Source organism: Eptatretus burgeri, chromosome 11 (genome assembly GCF_056783735.1).
Source record: "Eptatretus burgeri isolate ZD-2024b chromosome 11, Ebu_testis_v1, whole genome shotgun sequence".
Lineage (NCBI taxonomy): Eukaryota > Metazoa > Chordata > Myxini > Myxiniformes > Myxinidae > Eptatretus > Eptatretus burgeri.
In genome coordinates this window covers 31,434,591-31,457,397 of record NC_140971.1, presented here as the reverse complement: position 1 = coordinate 31,457,397, position 22,807 = coordinate 31,434,591, and the positions used below count along the sequence as shown (strand labels likewise).

At 40.2% G+C, this 22,807-nt stretch overlaps 1 protein-coding gene across 2 annotated transcripts in view; it reads left to right on the top strand.

Moving 5' to 3' along the window:
- The window catches only part of LOC147016772 (SH2 domain-containing adapter protein D-like), a 77,320-nt gene extending 62,060 nt beyond the window's left edge, over positions 1-15,260 (top strand). For both annotated transcript variants that reach the window (XM_085845750.1, XM_085845749.1), the window contains exons 4-6: positions 7,815-8,078; positions 8,680-8,781; positions 10,407-15,260. In XM_085845750.1, coding sequence (XP_085701876.1) covers positions 7,815-8,078; positions 8,680-8,781; positions 10,407-10,510 — 470 coding nt within the window. In that variant the 3' untranslated portion in view covers positions 10,511-15,260. The remainder of the gene's footprint in view (positions 1-7,814; positions 8,079-8,679; positions 8,782-10,406) is intronic.
- The last annotated feature ends 7,547 nt before the right edge of the window (positions 15,261-22,807 follow it).

Sequence of the window (22,807 nt, the reverse complement as noted above, 5' to 3'; positions counted from 1 at the left end):
TGCATGTTTGGTTATCGTGTTGTTTGCATAAACTTGTATGTTTATTTCTGACTTCTTGAACCTTTAATAGTGTTCAAAATATAACAATCAATCAATCAATCAAAACAACATTTATTTCCTTCAAGAAAAACAACAGGTACGAAAAAGAAAACATTTAAGTACCTGAAGGAGGCTACACTCCAAAAGACAAGCTTGTCATGGGAAAGTCCTTACAAATACAGATAAAATTCGGAAAAAAACAAACAATGAAATCATATCAAACTACATTATTGATTATGTGTAATCTTATCAAATGTGTAAATGAACCATGGTATAAATGATTGGGGGGGGGGGGGGAATCATGGACAAACAATTCCACAGGATGAAAGAGTTGATCAATAAATCAATGCAAAGCTCCAGCGTAAAAAATCAATCGATTTCTTAAATAACCTATGGACAATATCGTGAGAGAAAATATTGCTTAAGTTTTAATGAGAAATTGTTCAAAGACGGAGATTTAAAAAATAGAATCCGGCAATTCATTCCATAGTTTATGACCAGAGAAACGAATATTATGTTGAAAAGCAAGGGTTCTATGTTTCGGAAAATGTATAGCAGTGGCAAATCTGGTATCACACTTTTGAGTTTAATATTTAAATTAAAAAAACCACAAAATTTAGAAGGAAGTAGTCTTAATGCATTTATACATGAAAATATTTTGCTGATGGGATGTGACATCGCACAATTTCAGAAAATGTAAATGATGAAATAATGGTTTTGTACGAGTTCTTTAATGTTTGGTAGCTATGATTCAAACGCTATTTTTTTTGCAATTTTACCAATTTATGTAGATGTGATTGAAATGTATTTTCCAATACTAGATTACAATATAACAGATATGGAAGTACAAGTGAACAATAAAGCAATCTAAGTATTGTATTTGGGAGCAAATGATTCAATCTATAGATTATAACAATATTTTTTGCGACTTTATTTGTAATTTCCTGACTACAATATTTCCAAGAAAGTTTAGAATCGATGTATAACCCAAGAAACTAGGTCTTTTCAACTCTCAAAACTGAATGGGAATTAATATGGATATTAGCAGCAGCAGATATTAGCAATTAATATGGATATTAATCAGGACATAATTAATTTTTTTATTTATAAGAAAGACAATATAATTACATTTGTTTGAGTTAACAGACAACTGATTAGTTTTAAACCATGCACATACTTTGAAGAGGTTCTCATTTACAACATTAAATAAAGAAACAAAATTTTTGTCACAATACAGAATATTTGTCATCAGCATAGAAGAGAAAAGAAAGTAATTCAGTACATTTATGAATTTTGTTAACATACAAAATGAAAACTCACTCAATGACACTTGGTGAAACGGAACGGCACTCGGAAGAGCGCATACCTCCACCAGGCTGAACAGTTTAAATTTAGTATCCCATTGATGGGTCGGATCTGAATCCGGACCTTAACCAAAATCTAATTAGCTTGTTCTTGTGGCCTAACCAACTCTTCAACCTCGCTTTGTCACAAGTCGCCCACAACTTTTAGAGATATCATGCTTTACCTAGTTTTTGTCCCCATCTCTCAATGGTGAAGAATCACTTAAAAAAATTCTCGTATCTAGATCCGGATTCAAATCTTCACCCAAATTGAATCATTTAGTCCTTTTCACACACCTAACCTGTCCACAAAGTTTCTGCGGAATCCATCCATAACCTTTTGAGATATTGTGCTAGATATCGTTTTGACCCTATTTCTCAATGTTGGTTTATCGTCAATGGTTTAGCGCCTCTTTCAACAGTGACGAATCAGTTAAAAATTAAATAATTCTCGTATCCAGATACGGATGTGGATCTTCACCAAAATTAAATGTTGCTGTGCTTGACCAGTCACAAACACACAAAAAAAATTCATAATGATTTCTTGAAAATTGTGGACAAAAATCCGCTACAGACCAACATACTTGGCAAAAAAAATTTTCCCCGCCAAGTAACAAACAATAATCGACCAAGTAAAGATGCTTGGGGAACACCATAGGTCTTCTTCTTCTTCTTCTTTCGGCTGCTCCCGTTCGGGGTCGCCACAGCGGATCATCCGTATGATCCGCATAGTGATTTGCCACATGTTTTACGCCGGATGCCCTTCCTGACACAACCCTGGTCGCCTCTTACGACACAGGGATATGGTACACCTATTTAACCGTGGTATACACCGGCCCAGTACACTGGTACTCATTTCGCTGACCTCGGAAGGATGACAGGCTGAGTCAACCCCCTGGTGTATTAATTCAGTGGCCCAACGGGGCTTGAACTCAGGACCTTTTGGATCCCAAGCCGCTGCCCTAACCACTGCGCCAACACCAGGTGTGGGGAACACCATAGGTAACTTGCTTAAATTCTGATAAAGAGTATTTTTGCTGGTACACTGAGAATGATTGCTAAGGTTACGAGAAATCTAGTTATGTGCAACACCCCTGATTCCATAACAATATAACTTGGATCACAATATTTGATGGTTAATCATGTCAAAAGCTTTAGATAAGTCAAAAAAATACCTACGCATGAGAATTATTTTGAAATGCATCAGTTATGCTGTTGGTAAGATCAATTGATGCCAAAGATGTTGAGTAACCTTTACAAAATCCATATCGTGACTGGGAAATAATATTATGTTTGTCGAGACATTTGAATAGCTGTCGAGAAACAATTCTCTCCAGCATTTCGGAAAAGATTGGAAGAACTGAAATGGGCCTGTAATTTGACAGTTCTCCTTTGTCTCCACTTTTGAAAACCAGTGTAACCTTGGCAAGTTTAAATTTGCCAGGGAAAATGCCTTTATTTAAAGATAAGTTGAAAATATGACATAAATGCTTGCTAATATGCATGATAACTGATTTAATTACTTTTGGACTAAGCTCATCCAAACCAGGGGCCTTTCTATTTTTGAATAAACAAACAATATTACAGATTTTCACTTCAGTTGTGGGGTAAAATATAGAGTATTCAAGTAAGGGTCATTCAAATAACAGTGAAAATCAACTTGACTTTGTGTAATTGAGCTATCTAGTGCAGGACTTACTTCACTAAATCTCATTGAAGGCACCAGAATTTTTTTCACTATTGGTTGTCTTTTCTCCATTACAATTCATTATGATATTCGAATCTTCATGTTTCTTTTGGTTAATTAATTAAAGACCAGGTTCCTTTAATATTTGAATTGTAATGAGACAACTTGTCTTTATAGTAATTTTATTTTACTTGTCTAATCAACAGATTAAACTTGTTTCAAAATTGTTTGAATTTGGATTCTTTATCAATTTAAGGTTTATGAAGGAATTTTTTTTATACAACCTCATCTTGGACTTGATCAATTTTAACAACCCCTCAGTCATCCAGGGTTTTAGTTTAACAGTTTTGTTTTTAGAATTACAACTTGGGAAACATTTGTCATACAAGTCTCATAATCTTAATTCAAATGTCTTTTAAGTTACATTAGAATCCTCAAGTGACAGAATATGCTCGCAATTTGTTTCTACTAACTCCTTCTTAAATAGATCAGAATTTGTGGAGTTAATGAGTCTATATGACGCGAAAGTGTTGGTGTCCACACCTATAAGATGGCTGGTATAAGTTCAAACACAGGTAAATGATCAGTTATATCACAATAAAACACATCGCTGGTTATTGGTAACTCATATTGATTAGTTAATATATTATCAATTACTGTAGCTGAGGATCTCGTGAGACAAGTTGGTCTATTAATTAAGGGTAGACGAAAGTTACTAAGAAGTGAATTGATAAAGTATTGAGTTGAGTTATGATGAAATCTTGTCTCGAAATTGATTCAAATTAAATCGTTTTTCCTCCATCATAAACTGATGTTTTTGGATGGACAGGTAGGCAAGTGAACCAATTTCTTAACCGCACTTTTCACACTGGTTAATGATGATAAAGACAGAATGCAATGGCCCTTGATATAATTATATATATATATATATATATATATATATATATATATATATATATATATATATATATATATATATATATATATATATATATATATATATATATATATACCAATCTGTCCTTTATTCCATCATATTGAACTGTAAAATGTTTCAGGTGTAATTAATGAAACAACTACTCGAGCTTGACCTAATTTTAATGGTCATTAAATTACAAATGTGAATAAATATCAATTACTTAACCTTTAATTGTGTGAGTGAAGTTTTGATGAAAAACCTCCAGTCATCTGAGCTTGGAGTTGTGAAATTTATGCCTTTGCAGGAAGCCATGCCACAGTAACCACATAATAAATGACTTGCTGTGTTCAAAGGCTGGTCTGCTTCCCATCGCTGCCCACTCATAACTCTCAAGTCATATCAAATGATTAGATGGCCTGCTACGAGCTTTATAACTGAAGTGTGTTCTTATATTTTCGTATCACCTCACTGGAGAAAAGAAAAGTAACCATCATTTTCATTTATTGGATTCAAATCATGAATTTTCTGAATTGATTGGGTGCTGGTTTGGTTGCATTGCATAATAAAGATTTGTTATAATGAGCAACCAAACTCTTTGGCGTATAGAGCATCTGTTCTGAGTCTGGGAGGTCATTGGTTCAATATCTGGCTGAGTCATAGAAAATACTTTAAAAATGGTAAGTGCTGCTTCCTTGATTAATGTTCAGCATAGCATGAACAAACAATGCTGGAAAGGCAAATGCAATTACCACCCAGTGTAATCATTAATCAAGAAATTTCTTCGGCAGCACTAACGCTCTGTAAAATGTTTGGTACATCAAAATCACATCAAATTATGTGGAGCAATTAAGCTGACTGCTTGGTAAAACAATATTGTTCAATGACTTCAGTTCGGAAGAACCATGCGCAATAATGAAGGCACCAGCAACTTGTATAGCATGCTCTTCAGCCGGGTTTGTGGAGGCATCATGCCCGAGGCATTAACTATCCATCAGTCTACCCATCCGTCTCCTCAATAACTCCAAAACCATGAAACCTTGCGGCACCAAACTTTACATGCACACTAAGGGAACTCCAAAGTGGTTCATTAATGAAAATTGGGTGTTTGGGTTAATTTAAACACACTTTCTGAAGATAATTGAGGGGGTGCTCATCACTAAAAACCAAAATAAGCCTTACCAAGATGGTTCGCCACCATCTGTCTGCTCGCAAGAGTTTTAAGCCACCATTTCTTTTGGCTTGCTCAACAATGCCTTGGCATGGACAGGCCGCAATGATATCTTAACAATAAAGTTTTTTTTTCACTTTCCTCACATATCATTGAATGCCTGATCATCACACCCATGAATTGCAGGATCCTTTGCAATGCTTACAAATGCCTGGAGACACCAGTGTTCGTGGCTTTATTTAATTTCCGCACATGCCGTAAGTTCGAGAATCTTTTAATGTGACCTGAATTTCAAGATTTAACCTTTGTGTATATATACTTACACACACACACCCGCACACATGCACGCACATACACACACACACACACACACACACACACACACACACACACACACACACACACACACACACACACACACACACACACACACACACACACACACACACACACACACACACACACACACACACACACACGTAACAAACAAAAAAAACTAGCCTTTTTACAGCCATTTTTCCATGCTGAGCAGGGGTTAGCTTTTTTGCGGCTCCATTCAATCATGGTTCCCTTCTTGAAGCAATGTTTTTTTTTTTTTTTTTTGTTTTTTTTTTGGCTAGATGCCCTTCCTGATGCCATCCCTGGTCGCCTCTTATGACACACAGGGATATGGTACACCTATTCCAACTGGGGCATACACCGGGACCAGTACACTGGTACTCATTTCATCGACCTCGGAAGGCTGACAGGCTGAGTCAACCCCCTGGTGTTAATTCAGTGGAAACGGGGCTTGAACTCAGGACCCTCGGATCCCAATATATATATATATATATATATATATATATATATATATATATATATATATATATATATATATATATATATATATATATATATATATATATATATATATTGTTATGGGCCGGGGTCCGGTGGCGAGAGCGACCGCTAGGTGGAGGAAGTTATGTTATCTCCCACCAGACTCCCGGAATTGTAGGCCGTCGCTCACGGATAATTCCGTGAGATGATCATAACGGATGATCCGTGGTGAAGTGTTGAGTCATCAGTCAAGGACTAGGCAGGGTTGTTAGTAGCTGTGAGGAGGTCATTGATGAAATAAATAGGAGGGGCAAGGTGAAAGAACCTTGAGGGACACCAGAAATAATTTGATGTGGGGTGGGGGGTCAAAGACAGCACCATCAATCCAGGTATTCATCACCATCAGAGATAGATCACCCAGCGAGGAAGCTGGAAAACCAGGAGATTATCTGAGTCTCACTACTATACATTAGGAGCTTTGCTAGGAGTACTTTGTGCCAGACTGTCATATGCTTTGCTGATATTCAGCACACCAACTCGACTCTCTCTCTCTGAAATGCTCAAGAGCTGAATAATTTCTCTCAGCGCTCAAGAGATGGCAAAGTAGGCCAGGTTTCCATCAGTGGACCTGGCTTTGCAGAAGCCATGTTGGTGGTCATTGAGGAAAGAACAGGATTTGAGGTGAGTTAAAAGTTGTTTCTTGATGAGAGACTTCTTGACTTTGGAGATGTTGGAGGTCAAGGCAATTGGATGGTAATTGGAGGGATCAGACATGTAGCCTTTCTTCGGGACATGGTATGCATTAGAGTACTTTCAGGAATTTGAATAAATACTGGTAAAGTAGGAGAGGTTGAAAAGCTTGGATAAAATTGGAGCAAGAAAGGGAGTGCAGCATTTAAGGATAACAGCAGGAATGCCATCTGCACCAACGGATTTGTTGGTGACAAGGGAGAGTTGGATCTAGTGAACTTTGCGAGTGGAATATTTGATGACAGTTGCATTTAGGAATAGCAGTTATATTGGAGTCATCCAGAATATAGTTGGCTGCAAACTGAGGCAAAGGTGTATACTTAGGATTTAGGAGAGCTGGTGAGAGAGCCATCAGGGTTGTTCAGAGTAAGAAAATATAACTCACAGCAGTTGGTGAAGATGCATTTGGCCAAATGGACGAGAAGGCATGACTGCTGCTGGAGAGATAGGGGAGCCTTTTCGAGGTCTGCTGGATAAATGTGGCTTTGGCTGTGGAAATGGTAGTGTGGTGTGTGAGGAGATAGGAATAACGGAATTGGAAGCGTCAAACTCTCTGCTCTTTTTGCATCTGACATATACATATGGCCTCACTATACAATTAAATCTGAGTGAAATTAAGTTTCGTATGATAGGTCAATGGTAGTGCGTGTGTTTGTCATGCTCATTTATTATGGGCTTGATTCTCAACATGAGAGGATTCAAATCTAAACTGTCATCTTGATGCTTTATCAGCACACAGTGTGCCACATTCTGGATTGGCAATTAGGCTGGTTGCTTGCACTCATAAATAAGTTAAATATCATCTGGTATATTTTACAAGAGCAAGAGCTTGTTACATTTGCTCAAATAAAGGTTGAGTGCTCCTTTCCCTGGATATGTTGCGATTGACTTGGAAGTTATGAAATCCATGACGTTGAGGATTCTTGATGTACCAAAGTGTTAATGCTTGCATGAAACCTCGTTGTTGAATTGGTAAGGTTGTAATTGTGATCTCCAATTCCGATTTTATCATCTAACATTTTATTGCATTATTTATTGGGTTAAATTGTAAATATATAATCACTTTGATATTGATATCTTGTAATGCAGAGCCAGAGCCCGTGCACCTATATGACACTCCGTATGAGTCAGGGATCGGTGCATTTGGTGGCGTTGGTGCAACAGCTATCTCCCAGCCAGAAGGACGGCCAACTTCAGCTCTCCAAGTGGAAACCCCAACCACAGGTATTTTTCCTGAAGGTGGAAACCTGCTGGCTCATCAAGCTCGGCTGCCAGGTGAAGATCCACGTCCTCCAGAGGAATACGATCAGCCATGGGAGTGGAAAAGTGGACGTATCTCACAGGCCTTTCATGGTATTTTGCTTTTATATTCTTCCTTTTGATAGTCTTGTGTGTCTCCTATTTTGATTTTACTCATCTTATTCTACTTCTTGGTTTCTATTTTTTTTTCCTTCAAGGTCTCAATTTTGATGCATTGCAAATGTTTTATCTTCATTTAATTGTGTGAAATAGCCGACAGGCATTGGGAATCGATAGGTCAATGGTAGTGCATGTAGTTTGGTGAGCAAACCCAAGGAAGCAAACTAATTTACTTGATGCCCTTTCATCTGATTTTCTCTTTCATCTGTGTAGAAGGCAGTGGATGCATCAATTTTTAATGCTACTTCCATTTGCTAGATCTTTCATATTAAATACATTTACCTTTCATCATTTCTACCACCTTATTTTATTTTGCTTTCTTCTTTATTCCTCACCCCCACCCCCAGCACCCACCATCAAAATTCACATTAGTGATTATTTCAAAGTTGATCAAATATCTGTTGTACCTTTTGTATTCCATTAACTCATTCCACTTCCTTTCACCCAGCAATTCTGTTTCTATATTCTATCACCTTCAATCTCTTTTATCTTCATATCTTTTATCTCCCACCAAACACCCCCCCCCCCCCATCAGTGGATGTAAAATCCATCACAAACTTGCCGTGGCCTCCTCCAGTTGGCCAGCTTCATGAACGAGGTGAAGCTCCAATAGCAACTGAGAATGAGGCCGGGGAAGGTAAGTCATTAGAATTAGAAACAGTGGCTCAGGAAACAAGTGCTTCAAATAATGTAGGTAAAACATTGAAGGTGATGACACGTGGATGTCATGGAATTGCTGTTATTGGGGATTGAGAGGTCAATACATTCATAATGGTTCAGACAGAGAAAGATAACTTCAGATTCAGATTCAAACATTGACCTCAATGGGTTCAGAATGGCAAATCATCCAGTGTGTTCATTGTCATGGATCATTGCATCAGTGGCATAGTCACACCCACATGATGATGCAACTTGCAGAATGTCTCCATATGCTGGATTGAATGATAGAATAAGAGAAAGAAAGGTTGGACAAGAGGTGGATAAGCAAGGGTCATATGAGAAAAGAGGGTGAAAAGGAACAAGATAAGCAGACTAATGGAAAATGAAAGTGGAATAAAATTCATTTGTTGATAAAGATTTTTGGGGTTGGGGGTATGGAGTTTTTGAGTATAGATTTATAAATCAAGTCCTGAGTGAGCGTGGAGGATGAGCAATAGTAAGAGTTGGCAGTAGGTCACACCTGATCGGTTCCCCAAGGGCAAATCAGATCCATATGGGTGTACTTAACAGTGGAATATTATGAAGGTTGTGTGTCTATAAAGTACATACTATGAAATACTCTTGGCAAAATATTTTAGAACCAAAAATTACTGTTTCGTCAATTTAGTCACTAAATTAGCTTCAGCAACGATTGCACTCCACTTCAAATTCTCCTTGTATACCCATATCATTTTCCTCTAAAAATGAGGTGGGAAGGGGAGAGGGAGGTGGAGGGGACTGCTCATGGTTAATACAACACAAATCCAAAGAGTAAAAAAAAAAAAAATTCTGTGCAATAACAAGTAAGTTCTCCAGCATGTAAACACATTTCTATAAAAGTAAAGAAACAAGGAATACAAACATTTTTTTAAAATGAAAAGGATATAGGAATGTTCTTCCAAAAAGTATGTAAACAAGGTAGGGATGGTCACATGAAATGGTCTTGTGAAACCATCCCTACATCTTTCTTTGAATAGTGGTTGCCCCAAGAAAGACACTGTGTGTGTGTGTGTGTGTGTGTGTGTGTGTGTGTGTGTGTGTGTGTGTGTGTGTGTGTGTGTGTGTGTGTGTGTGTGTGTGTGTGTGTGTGTGTGTGTGTGTGTGTGTGTGTGTGTGTGTGTGTGTGTGTGTGTTTTCGTGTGTTCGATATAACTTTGTCATTTCTAGGGACAAAGTTTCTTTAGTCCTTATAGAAATGTGTTTAAAAGTTGGAGAATGTATTATTATCGCATGGAATTCTTTTTTGTTCTTCGGATTTGTGTTGTATTAATTTGTTGTTTTTTTCTGACCATTTGTCTCATGATTTTATGATTCCAGGTTTAAATCACATAAACAATGCCGATTTGTACCTGGTAATTCATACAAAATTGCACTGATGTCTGCTTTTGTCATTTTCTGTCTGTCTCTTATTAGACATTGTAGAAATATCAGGGACAGAAATTTAATGATAAATTGAATAACATACAAGCTGGAAGGACATTGAAAGTGTGAGAAATTACGGAGAACAAATCCGAATAAACTTATTTCAAACTCTCCACATTGCCCCTTCCTTTTCTCCCACAGAAAAGACCAGTTGTCATTCAAACCTTGAAGGTGATGAAAGTCCAAAGTATGCTGGAAAAGACACTTTAGAATGTGGTTCGCACACATCGACTGCAAAGGCATGATGGGAAAATACCTAAGATCCTTAATCTCAACCAACCCAAAGCTCATGTGATGGACATGTGTACCTGGGGCATACCACTCTACCCAATGAGTGGGATGATGAGTCGTTTTAAGGCAGATGTGACTGATGTGTCTAAAGCCTATAAATCATTTATGTCTCTTTTCTTTCTCTGCTCATGTTAGAGAGTGCTGTTCATACAAACAGAAAATGGTGTATTACTGGAATTTGATTGCTGAAGTCAAGCGATTAATCCATTACATCAGAATCATGTAAAATACAATAGTAGCATTATTTTATTGTAGATTAAAATAAAAGGGGGTTGGGGTGGGTTGCTGAAAGATGCAAGAGCAGCTGTCTGTGGTTAGCAAAGTGGGAACCATTATTATCATATTTCATCAATGTGATTTGATGTTACCATGAGATGAAATTATGGACAGGAATACTTTAGGTCAGTGGTCTCACAGATTGTTGCAATCTTTTCTGCAGTCTATCTTGGGCTGGCATTTATGGAGCATAAAATTACATTCTCCATTCAAAGAAGTTTGTGTTTTCTATATACATTCTGACGATTGTATAAGAACGAAACAACAAAGTAAGGATTGTTAATATACTGAAAACAAATTGTGAGGGAATTGGTGGGGCAATAGACTGACAAATAAACAGTTGTTCGGAGTCGTAAAAATTGTCCATTGCTTATGGAGGAAAAGTTGGGAAACATGGGGGAGCAAAGGAAATGGGAAGCTTGGGATGTTCAACCTGGCGATGTTTGTACAAGAGTAGATTTGTCAACAGATATGTCCAGTATGTTCTGGTTTGGAGATAGCAAATATGACTACAGGGTGATCTATTTATTATGTACACAAAATGGTGGAATTTTTGACCTGCTACCCTTTTCTCACAAATCGTATACGTTCCTTTTTCCCTCCCTCCAGTCATTCCTATCTCCTCCCAAAGTTATTTTCCCTTCTCTGCCCACTCCTTCCACACTCCCCAACCATCCTCTCTTTTTCCGATTAATGCTTTTTTATTTTCTTAATTTAGTACATCCATACCCAAGCAAAAATCCATTTACTAGAGTTATTCATTGCAGACAACTGTAATTACAACTTCTAACCAACTATGGTTTTAACTTTAGTTTTAAGGAGTTATTCTCTGCAGAATATTACCTCCACCACCAAAGGTGGGCGAAGGTGAAGCTTTCATCTCTGTCTGTCTGTGAACAGCATATCTCAAAACGTTGTGGAAGGGTTGGGTGTGTGACAATGACAAAATGATTATATTTTCTTTCAAAATGTTGTGGACGAGTTATGACAAAACCAGGTGGACAAGTTTGTTTGGTGACAAGAACAAGCCAATTCGATTTTCGTTTAGGTCCGGATGCAGATCCGGCCTTTTAGTGGGATACAAAACATAAAGTGTTAAACTTGACAGAGGTATGCGCAATAATGAGTTCTGTTCTAGTTAGAACTGTAATAATTTCAGTTACTGGCAATCCTTACAGCAGTATATAAACCACAATAGCGTAACCTATAGTAAATCTGAAGTTAATTTAAACTGCCAGGAAGTATGTGAGAGTACAACTACACTTCTAACTCGAACAGCACTCGGTAGAGCACATACCTCCACCAGGCTGAACAGTTTATGTTTTGTATCCCACTGACAGGCGGAATCTGGATCTGGACCTTAACCAAAATTGAATCGGCTTGTTCTTGTCAAATCGCCAACTCATTCACCTAGTTTTGTCATAACTCGTCCATAACCTTTTCAAACTTCATGCTTCATATCGTTTTTGGCCCCATCTCTCAATGGTGAATAATCACTTTAAAAAATTCTCGTATCCAGATCCAGATTCGGATTTTCACCAAAATTGAATCAGTTCGTCCTTGTCACACACCCAACCTACCACCGAGTTTAGTCCGAATCCATCCTATCTTTTTGAGATATTGTGCTTTGTATCATTTATGGGCCACTCTCTCAATGGTCAACAGTCTATCTATAATTCCAGCAATGTGTGTGTGTGTGTGTGTGTGCGTGTGTGTGTGTGTGTGTGTGTGTGTGTGTGTGTGTGTGTGTGTGTGTGTGTGTGTGTGTGTGTGTGTGTGTGTGTGTGTGTGTGTGTGTGTGTGTGTGTGTGTGTGTGTGTCTGTGACCGCTGTTTCTCGACAACCACTGGTCCGATCTAATTGAAACTTGCCAGATATATTGCTGGGGACCTGAGGATGTGGCTTTTCAAGGTTTTATATTAATCGGACAAGTGCTTCCCAAGTTATGGCCATTTATTTACCAACCAATGACAAGACACGTTGCGTGGGCGTGGCCGATTGGGAAGGGAAGCACAGCCGCGTTCCCCATTACGGGTTACAACGTACGGGCTTCCGGAGAGTGATGACTTCGTGTATTCTAATAATTTCTCCATTTCTTATGCGCATTTATATATAAACACAATGCCCCAAGTTATGATCGTTTTCATATTAGACGGTGCATAAATTTCGGTAACATCAGAGTGCTGGTATGCTCCGAACCAGGAAGTAAATTTTTTTCTCTCTCTTCTCTTCTCTTTTTGTTTTTCCTTGCCACGACATTGTGAAAAGGTAAAATACGTTGGCGCTAATTGAATAATTGGGTATTAAAACTAAATTGTGAATAATTGTAACTGCGAATAATATTCGAACTTCCGGGCCACGCACGTACGGGCACGTGAGAGCGAAGAAACAGCCTGTGTGGTTGTTGTTTGTTGCTCGCGGTTTGAATATTTATTTATTTATTTATTTATTTATTTTTTACGGGCACGTACTAGTCACTTAAAAACTGTAGTGTCTGGATTCGAATCCAGATCTTCATCAAAATCTAATCAATTCGTCCTTGTCACACACCAAACATGTGCACCAAATTTCGTCAAAATCCATCCACAAATGTTTGAGATATCCTGCTAACAGACAAACAAACAAGAATGATGTCATGCATACCACGAAACTTGCAAAAGCCATTTCAGATTTGACCTTAAAAATAATTGGTGGTTGAATTCAATGACCAAATATGCAAATCCTCTTCAAATTTCAAGTCAATCGGATGAAAATTGAAGATTTTAGAAATCTCACCTTGGTTGTTGACCTTTTGCCGCTGTTGACCTTTTGGTCTATATTGACCTCAAAAATAATAGGTGGTTGAATTAAATGACCAAATACGCAACTCCTCTTGCAATTTCAAATCAATCGGATGAAAATTCAGAATTTTAGAAAATGGGCTGATTTGTTGACCTTTGACCTTTTGAAATTTTGACCTCAAAAACAATAGACTTCTTGCTTATGACAAACTCTACAATGTGGTCGTTTGATGAAGGTCGGTTTAAAATTGTGACCTCTAGGTGATTGACATACAAACAAACAAGAAAGATGTCATTCATTGAACGATACTTGCAAAATACAGAAAACAAATTTTACCTCAAAAATAAATATTTGGTGGTTGATTTCAATGACCAAATATACAACTCCTCTTCAAATTTCAAGTCAATCGGATGAAAATTGACAATTTTAGATATTCAACCTATGTTGACATTTTGACCTTTTGACCTCAAACAATAGACTTCTTGCTTATGACGAACTCTACCATGTGGTAAAGTTTCGTGAAGATTGGTTTGAAGTTGTGACCTGTAGATGAGGAACATACAAATGAAAAAAATCACTGTGTGACACTTGATGAAAAGGAACGACACTCGGTGGAACGCATACCTCCACCAGGCTGAACAGTTTTCATTTTGTATCCTACCGATTAATCAGATCTGAATCCAGACCTTAACCAAAATCGAATTGGCTTATTCTTGTCAACTAACCAACTCATCCACTTAGTTTTATCATAACTTGTCTGCAACTTCTTGAGATATGCTATACATAGTTTTTGGTCCCATTTCTCAATGGCGAAGAATCAATTGAAAAATTCTCGTATCCACATCCAGATTAGGATCTTCACCAAAATCGAATCAATTATTCCTTGTCACACACCCACCAAGTTACGTCCGAATCAATTCATGACTTTTTGAGATATTGTGCTACATATCGTTTTCGGCCCAACCTCTCAATGGTCAAGAATTACTTTAAAAATTCTCAGATGTGGATGCAGAATTTGATCTTCACCAAAATTTAGCATTGCTGTCCTTGGCTGGTCATGAACATACACAAAATTTTCAGAATGATTGCTTGAAAACTGTGGCCAAAAATCGTGTGACAAACATACAAACACAGACAAATGCTACAGACCAACATATTTGGCGAAATTTTTTTTTGCCAAGTGATAACACATGCAACCAACCAATATACTTGTGAAAAAATCTTCAATTTTTGCAAGTAACAAACAGACAGATAGACAGACAAAATGAAAAATCACTCGTAGAGTGACGGCAAAACGGAACGGCACTCGGTGGAGCTCATACCTCCACTAGGCTGAATAGTTTACATTCTGTATCCCACCGATAGGTCAGATCTTAATCCAGACCTTAACCAAAATCGAATTTTCTTGTTCTTGTCAACTAACTCATCCACCGAGTTTTGTCATACCTTGTCCACAACTTTTTGAGATAAGCTATCCATAGTTGTTGGTCCCGTTTCTCAAAGGTGAAGAATCTCTTGAAAAATTCTCGGTTCCGTATCCAGATTCGGATTTTCACCAAAATCGAATCAATTAGTCCTCGTCACACACTCAACCTGTCCACCAAGTTTTTTTTTTTTTCAGAATCCGTCCATAACCTTTTGAGATATTGTGATATATATATATATATATATATATATATATATATATATATATATATATATATATATATATATATATATATATATATATATATATATATATATTATATCTATATCGTTTTTGGCTCTCTCTCTCTCTCTCTCAATGGTGAAGGATAACTTCAAAAATTCTCAGATCCAGATCACCAAAATTAAGCTTTGCAGTCATTGATCAGTCACCTACATACACGAAAATTTTCAGAACAATTGCTTGAACACTGTGCCCAAAATTCGTGTGACAAACAGATGCAGACAGACAGACAAACACCACAGACCAACATACTTGGTGAAAAAAAGTTTTCTCCAAGTAATAACACACAAGACCAACCAATACAATTGAAAAATCTTCGATTTTCGCAAGGACCAAACAGACAAACAGAGGTGACTGAAAACATAATCTTCATCCACTTTTGGTGGTGGAGGTAACTATGCCATTTTTGCCTGCATACCCCTCCCTAAATGCAGATGTAGGAGAGATGGGGCCTAAGGAGAGATGGTGGAGTAGGTTTATCAGCCATAGAAAACTGAGAGGCAACCAACCTGTCTGTGTGTAAAATTAACAGATCATCACACATACTGAGGTTTTGGCTGTAGATTCCAATGACCTTCAGAGTATGAGAAGTTAATAACTCCTTGACACTTAGAAAGAGTTCCATTGTACTTTATTGCATCAAAGATTAAAAACATTGTGCACTCTAAGTAGCAGAGGAGTGTGGAGGAAGGATTTGGCTTGATAAAGAATGCCAAACTGGGATCTTGGGATCTGCTTTTCGAGTCCATCTTACCTGCATGGGCAGCCCAAACATCTTGGCTTATTGGAATTAGATAATGAGAAAGGGTTTTTGTTTTATGGTTCTTCATTGCCTGCTTTTCCAGGTCTTGCTTGCAGGCCTTTTTCTTTGTGAAATGAACATTGCTCGCTCAACATCGCAGTAGTCATGTGATGACATGTGGATGTTATTTTCATGCTTTTATTGTCTTGTTACTTACAAACACGGCTAATAAAAATGCACGACTTTTCCCACCTGCATTTCCTAATTTTGCTACTTGCCTTTTTTGACTAAAACCACCCTATTGCGACATTTACTTGTGCGCTATATAATAATGTTTGAAAAGTAGGCTCGGGAATCTTACGGGAAGCCTAACTGGTATGGAGGATAATAACGAACAGTAGCTTCAAGAAAATTGCTGCGATAAAGCAGTTCAGATGAAACGAGACACCGAGATCCTTTAATGCTCGACAGTTTAGTGAAGAAGAGCTAAAAGATGGCGGTACAAGTTTGGCGTTCACATGAGAACCGGAAGAACTCGCTCCTTTCGGAGGAAACGGAATTATGAGAAAAACTAGAACGACATTCGTGGACCCATATGCCTCTGCCAAAATTATATTATCATCACACATACTTGTACCAAGTTTGATTTAAATCATTTCAGATGTTCTCAAGCATCACATTTTTACCTGACATGACCTCTGATTTTTGACCTCTTGATGGCAAAATCTAATCAGTTCATCTTTGCATCATAATGTGTACTTGTATCAAGTTGGGTCAAAAATTCCATCACTGGTTCACAGGTCATAATTTATACCTAACAGGACCTCTGACCTTTGACCTCTTGACCACATAATCTAATCAGTTTATGTATACATCATAATACATACATATACCATTTGACTTTGATCCCTTCAGCTCTTCTTAAGTTATGATGGTACCAAAAACCTATCAGGACTCTGACGTTACACCTTTGACCTTTAATGCCAACATATAATCACTTTGACGTTGCAACGCAATAAATACTTTTACCAAGTTTGGTTAAAATCCCATAACTGGTTCACAAGTTAGCGCGGTTAGGTAAGGTCTTCATGTCCGCCGACAGGATTTTGCAGAAGGTCGACTTTCTGAGTTCAGTCACATCCTTATGATCTGACTGGTTACTGAGGACATTTATCAGGAGGTTGGACCATGAAGGTCAGACCATGCCTCCAACTGTTATTCCGACCAGATAATGCAGAGGTAGGCCTCGAGTAATGTCACAGGATTGTCCCTTATATTGACATAACGCCAATTATGGCTATTGGTGACTGTCTATTTCTGTCACTCGGGTGCCCACAAACACCTTGCAGTGGCAGGAATCAGACTGGTACCAGTTGAGAACTGGTTAAATTACTCCACACAACCACTGGCTGGTCAGTGAAGGTGAGCTCGTCGAGGAGTCGGTGAGCAAGCTAGGCTCCAGTGAGTGCATCAGGTAACTTTAATTGTGGCATAGATGATGTTTTGGTGTGATGTGGGAATCGTATATTTATTTGAAAGCATCGCAGAAGATGTGGAGAGTACAGGTGGAATGAGAAGGATCCATTCCAGGTGGGTCACGTCAGTTGTAGAAAGATGCATCGGAGCAGCACGTCGCTGTGTCCACTTTCTACCGGTACTGCAGGGAGATCCATCTGGCCATCTCCCAGGCAGATGCCTGGCCCATCCCCATCTCCTTGAGATGCTGATAAAACTGCTGCAACCATGAGGCACATGGGTGGCTGATTCGCTGAGAGAATCTTGTGAGCAGGATCAGCATCAGGAAAACGAGCCACATGCCCATACAGCCACAGCTGATACTCACGGACTGTGCAGGTAACAAATCTCATTTGAGTCTCTCAGCAACCGCTTGTTGGACACAAAGTCCGACCAGCGATAGCCAAGGATTCTCCGAAGAGACCTGGTACCAAAGGAATTAAGTCTCCATCTCAGATCCCTGGTTAGAGACCAAGTCTCACATCTGTAGAGCAAGACTGGAAGCATCAAGGACCTGAAGACTCGGACTTTCGTCCTTCTGCACAGGTACCGGCAGAGCCACACCCCATGATCCAGTGAATCCATGACTCCCCATGCCCGACCAAGACGTCTACTGACCTCTGGTTCATAGCCAGCAAAGACATGAATGTCACTGCCAAGGTAAGTGAATCTCTTCTTGACCTCCACATCCTCACCACAAACAGACACAGACAAGATAGCAGCATCCAAGATGTCATTGAAAGCCTGGATCTTAGTTTTGACCCAGGAAACCCATAATCCCAGCAGCTCAGACTCCTCATTCAACACCTCGAGGACCCCCAAAAGCATATCCAGAGTCTCCGCAAAGATGACTGCATCGTCTGTGAAATCAAGGTCAGAGATCTTGACATTCCCAAATGATGCACCACAGCCTGATCTCTCCAGCATCCTCCCCAGAATCCAGTCCATACAAGTGCTGAAAAGTGTGAGGGCCAGTACACACCCCTGACGAACTCCAGTACCAACTGGAAATAAGTAAAAAATGTTACCACCACATCTCACAGCACTCTCAGTGCCAGAGTACAGTTCAGACATAAGATTGATCAGTTTTGGTGGCACCCCACGAAGACCAAGAATCCTCCAGAGATCAAACGCTTTTCAGAGATCAACATAGGCTGCAAGCAGCCCCTGCCGAAACTCTCGCCTGCATTCGGTGAGGACCCGAAAAGCAAGGATAGGGTCAATCGTTGACCTCTTTGGTGTAAATGCCAACTGCTCTGGGCACTGGTGCTCAAGCAGATGGTGGCGAACTCTCTCAAGAATTATCTGAGCAAAGGATGCTTTGATGTGCTGAGATGCTTTGCTTGACGTCACTTCTGGACTTCCGGTTTGGGGATTGGCGCATGTGGATGGTTGGGTGGCGAGCCCTCCTTCCAGTCCTTCTAAAGCTTTTGGCATATTTTGTTATCGTGATTTGTGTCAGGGCCTGTGGAACTGTACTTATTTTTTTAGTGTTCATTACAGTTTTGGAAGGTATTTGAGATAGTTTATTGAAAGAAGCAGGGGGAGGCCTCTTGTTAAGTTCAGCGTTAATTCAGTTGGGTTCTTGGGAGTATGGGGATAGAAAAGGTTATATATAGAGACCGAAGGATAAAGGAAGAGGAGTTCACAAAATGTAATAGTTGCTCAATGTGGGCCACGTCAACAATCGGGGAAGCAGTGGGTTCTTGTTGTTGTCGGACTTGAGGATGTTTATTACTAGGATGAAGGAACGCATCGATAATAATTTGTAGCAAGTAGCAGAATGTGAGAAATTTGTAGATTACAGTTGGTTAGGGTTGTGGAGTGAGGTTGCTGTTTATATTGGAAGTGGTGACGGTGCAGCGGCGGCAGGCAGTGGTAATGGTGCAGCAGAGGCAGGCAGTGGTGACGGTGCAGCAGGGGCAGGCAGTGGTGAAGGTGCAGCAGGGGAAGGATGTGGTGGAGGTGCAGTGGGGGCAGGAGGAGGTAGCATGCAGCAGGGGCAGGTGGTGGTGATGGTGCAGTGGTGGAGGTGCAGGCAGTAGTGGAGGTGCAGGCAGTAGTGGAGGTGCAGGCAGTGGTGTATGTGCAGCGGGTGCAGGCCGTGGTGGAGCTGCAGCGTGTGTGGGCAGTGGTGGAGGTGCAGTGGGTGCAGGCAGTGGTGGAGGTACAGTGGGTGCAGGTAGTGGTGGAGGTGCAGTGTGTGCAGGCCATTGTGGAGGTGCAGTAGGTGCAGGCTGTTGTGGAGGTGCAGTAGGTGCAGGCTGTTGTGGAGGTGCAGTATGTGCAGGCTGTTGTGGAGGTGCAGTGGGTGCAGGCAGTGGTGGAGGTTCAGTGGGTGCAGGCTATGGTGGAGGTGCCGTGGGTGCAGGCTATTGTGGAGGTGCAATGGGTGCAGGCAGTGGTGGAAGTGCAGTGGGTGAGGTGCAGTGTGTGCAGGTAGTGGTGGAAGTGCAGCAGGTACAGGTAGTGGTGGAGGTGTAGCAGGTACAGGCATTGGTGGAGGTGCAGTGGTTTCAGGCTGTGGTGGAGGTGCAGTGGGTGCAGGTCGTGGTGGAGGTACAGCGGGTGCGGACAGTTGTGGAGGTGCACTGGGTGCACGCAATGGTGAAGGTGCAGTGGGTGCAGGCAATGGTGGAGGTGCAGTGGGTGCAGGCAGTGGTGGAGGCGCAGTGGGTGAGGTGCAGTGGGTGCATGTAGTGGTGGAGGTGCATCATGTACAGGCAGTGGTGGAGGTGCAGTTGGTGCAGGCAGTGGGTGAGGTGCAGTGGTGCATGTAGTGGTGGAGGTGCAGCAGGTACAGGCAGTGGTGGAGGTGCAGTGGGTGCAGGCAGTGGTGGAGGTGCAGCAAGTGCAGGCAGTGGTGGAGGTGCACTGGGTGCAGGCAGTGGTGGAGGTACTGAAATAGAAATTGGTAGACATGAGGTATGGGAGACAGCTTTTGTGGTAAATGAGACAATTAAATATGTTGATGCTTTATTCCGCAGGAAGGATTGTAGACACAGAATTCTGTGTAGTTTTGAAGGAGCTGGAGTTAGAGACATTGAAGGAAGGGTTACCGATATTGTATCGGGTCATGGCAGGAACGGGTTGGTTGTGGTCCACCTGGGTGTGAATGATGTAGGGAAAGTTTACTCAGAGGTTTTGAAAAATAGAAACAGGATATTGGGTAAGCAGTTGAAAGCAAAGGGTTGTGAGGTCATGTTTTCTGGGATCCTCCCAAGATTCGGAAACAATATAAAAATTATGAGCCGAGCAATAGATGACAAACAATGCCTGGAAGAATGGTGTTGGGAGGAAGGTTTTACATTTAAGAAGCAGTGGGAATCATTTCAGGGACAAAGGGAGTGTTTCTGGAATGATGGCTGTATGTTAAATAGGAAGGGAGCAGCAAGGTTTGTAGTGGGAATTGAAGGAATTCAGGCTTTTTTTCGGTCAGTGGAGGGTGGAGAAGGTATTGAGGAAGGAGCGGATGATGTAATCGTGATGAGTAAGGCCAGGCAAGAAAACAGAATTTCAGGACGGGAAAAGTTAAATATATTCCTTACCAATGCCAGAAGTTTAAATATTAAGATGAAAGAGCTTGAAGCCAAAGTGGATTGTGAGGAGTACGATATAGTTGCAGTAAGTGAGACATGGTTTAAGGAGGAGAGTAACTGGAGGACAGGATTAGAAGGCTACAAGGTGTATCGGTGTGATAGGAAGGAGAGAAGAGAAGGAGGAGTAGCAATCTGGGTGAAGGACAACATTGTATCAAGAGGAAGGGGTGACATTAAGGAAGGAATAAGTGCTGAGGATTCTGTATGTGTAGAGATTAGAGATTGTAAAAACAGTAAGATACTGGTAGGATGCTTTTATAAGGCTCCAGGTGTGAAGGAAGAGGAGGAAGGAGGAATACATGAAGAATTCAAAAGGGCATGTGGTAAGGGAAGAGTATTGATTATGGGGTATTTTAACTTGCCAGGGATAGATTGGGTCCAGGAACAGGGAAAGGGCAGAGCAGATGAGGATTTCCTCGTTTTAGTCCAGGATTGTTTTTTATCCCAGTTTGTAGATTAGCCCATTAGGGAGAGTGCAGTGTTTGACCTCCTTTTAAGTTATGATCCCAATATGGTAGAGGTGGAGGTAGGGTAGCATTAAGGAACAAGTGACCATAACTTTGTGTGTGCAAAGATTCTGTTAAGGGTTAAAGTTCAGGATGGTCGGGTAAGGCGATTAGATTTCAGGAAGGCAAACTTTGAGGATATGAGGAGAGAACTGGATGATGTAGATTGGGAGATTCTCACAACAGGAGAATCAGCATCAGAGAAATGGGAAACCTTTAAGGACCAAATGTGTGGAGTGCAGAGTAAGTACATTCCAATGAGGTGTAAAACTAGAAGTAGGAAGAGACCAGGGTGGTTGAGCAGTGAGATAGGGAACGCTGTTAAGGAGAAGCAGAAGGCATTTATTAGGTTTAAAAGAACAGGACTGGAGTCAGATTTATATCATTATCGGAGTAAACAGAGGCAAGTTAAGAAAATAACTCGGCAAGCCAAAAGAGAGTATGAGAAGGACATGGCTAACAATATTAAACATAATAGCAAGGCTTTCTTTAAATATATCAGGGGAAAAGAACAGGTTCGGATCAGTGTGGGCCCATTGAGGAATAGCATTGGGAGAGTGGTTCATGATGAAAATGAGATAGTAGACTTATTAAACAGGCATTTTTCTTCAACTTTTACACAAGAACAGTCAGGAGAATTGCCAATAGCTGAGAGTATTTATCAAGGAGGTGAGGAAGGGCTTTTACAGAAGATCCAGGTTGGAGTGAAGGAAGTAAAGGAACAGCTGGATAATCCAAGAGTAGATGAGGCTCCGGGTCCAGATAATATGCACCCGAGCGTATTGATGGAGGTGGCTGAGCAGGTTAGCGAAATGTTAATGGATATTTTCAAGAATTCACGGGAATCAGAACAGGTACCAGAGGATTGGAGAGTAGCAAATGTAATACCAGATAGCAAATCTAAACCTCAGAGAGAGAGAGAGAGCTGCATTACCGATGTTCAAACACTTGAGCTCAGATGATAACAGAGACAGGTGATCATCCTCTCTTTGGGATAGGACTTTCCAGGCACCCACCCGAAGGGATCACCTCTGGTTAACTAAAGGAGACTGCCGTCTGGTGGATGACACTTCAGCAGCACTCTGCCACACAATGCCGCAATCTGACCCGGAAAGGTTACCCTG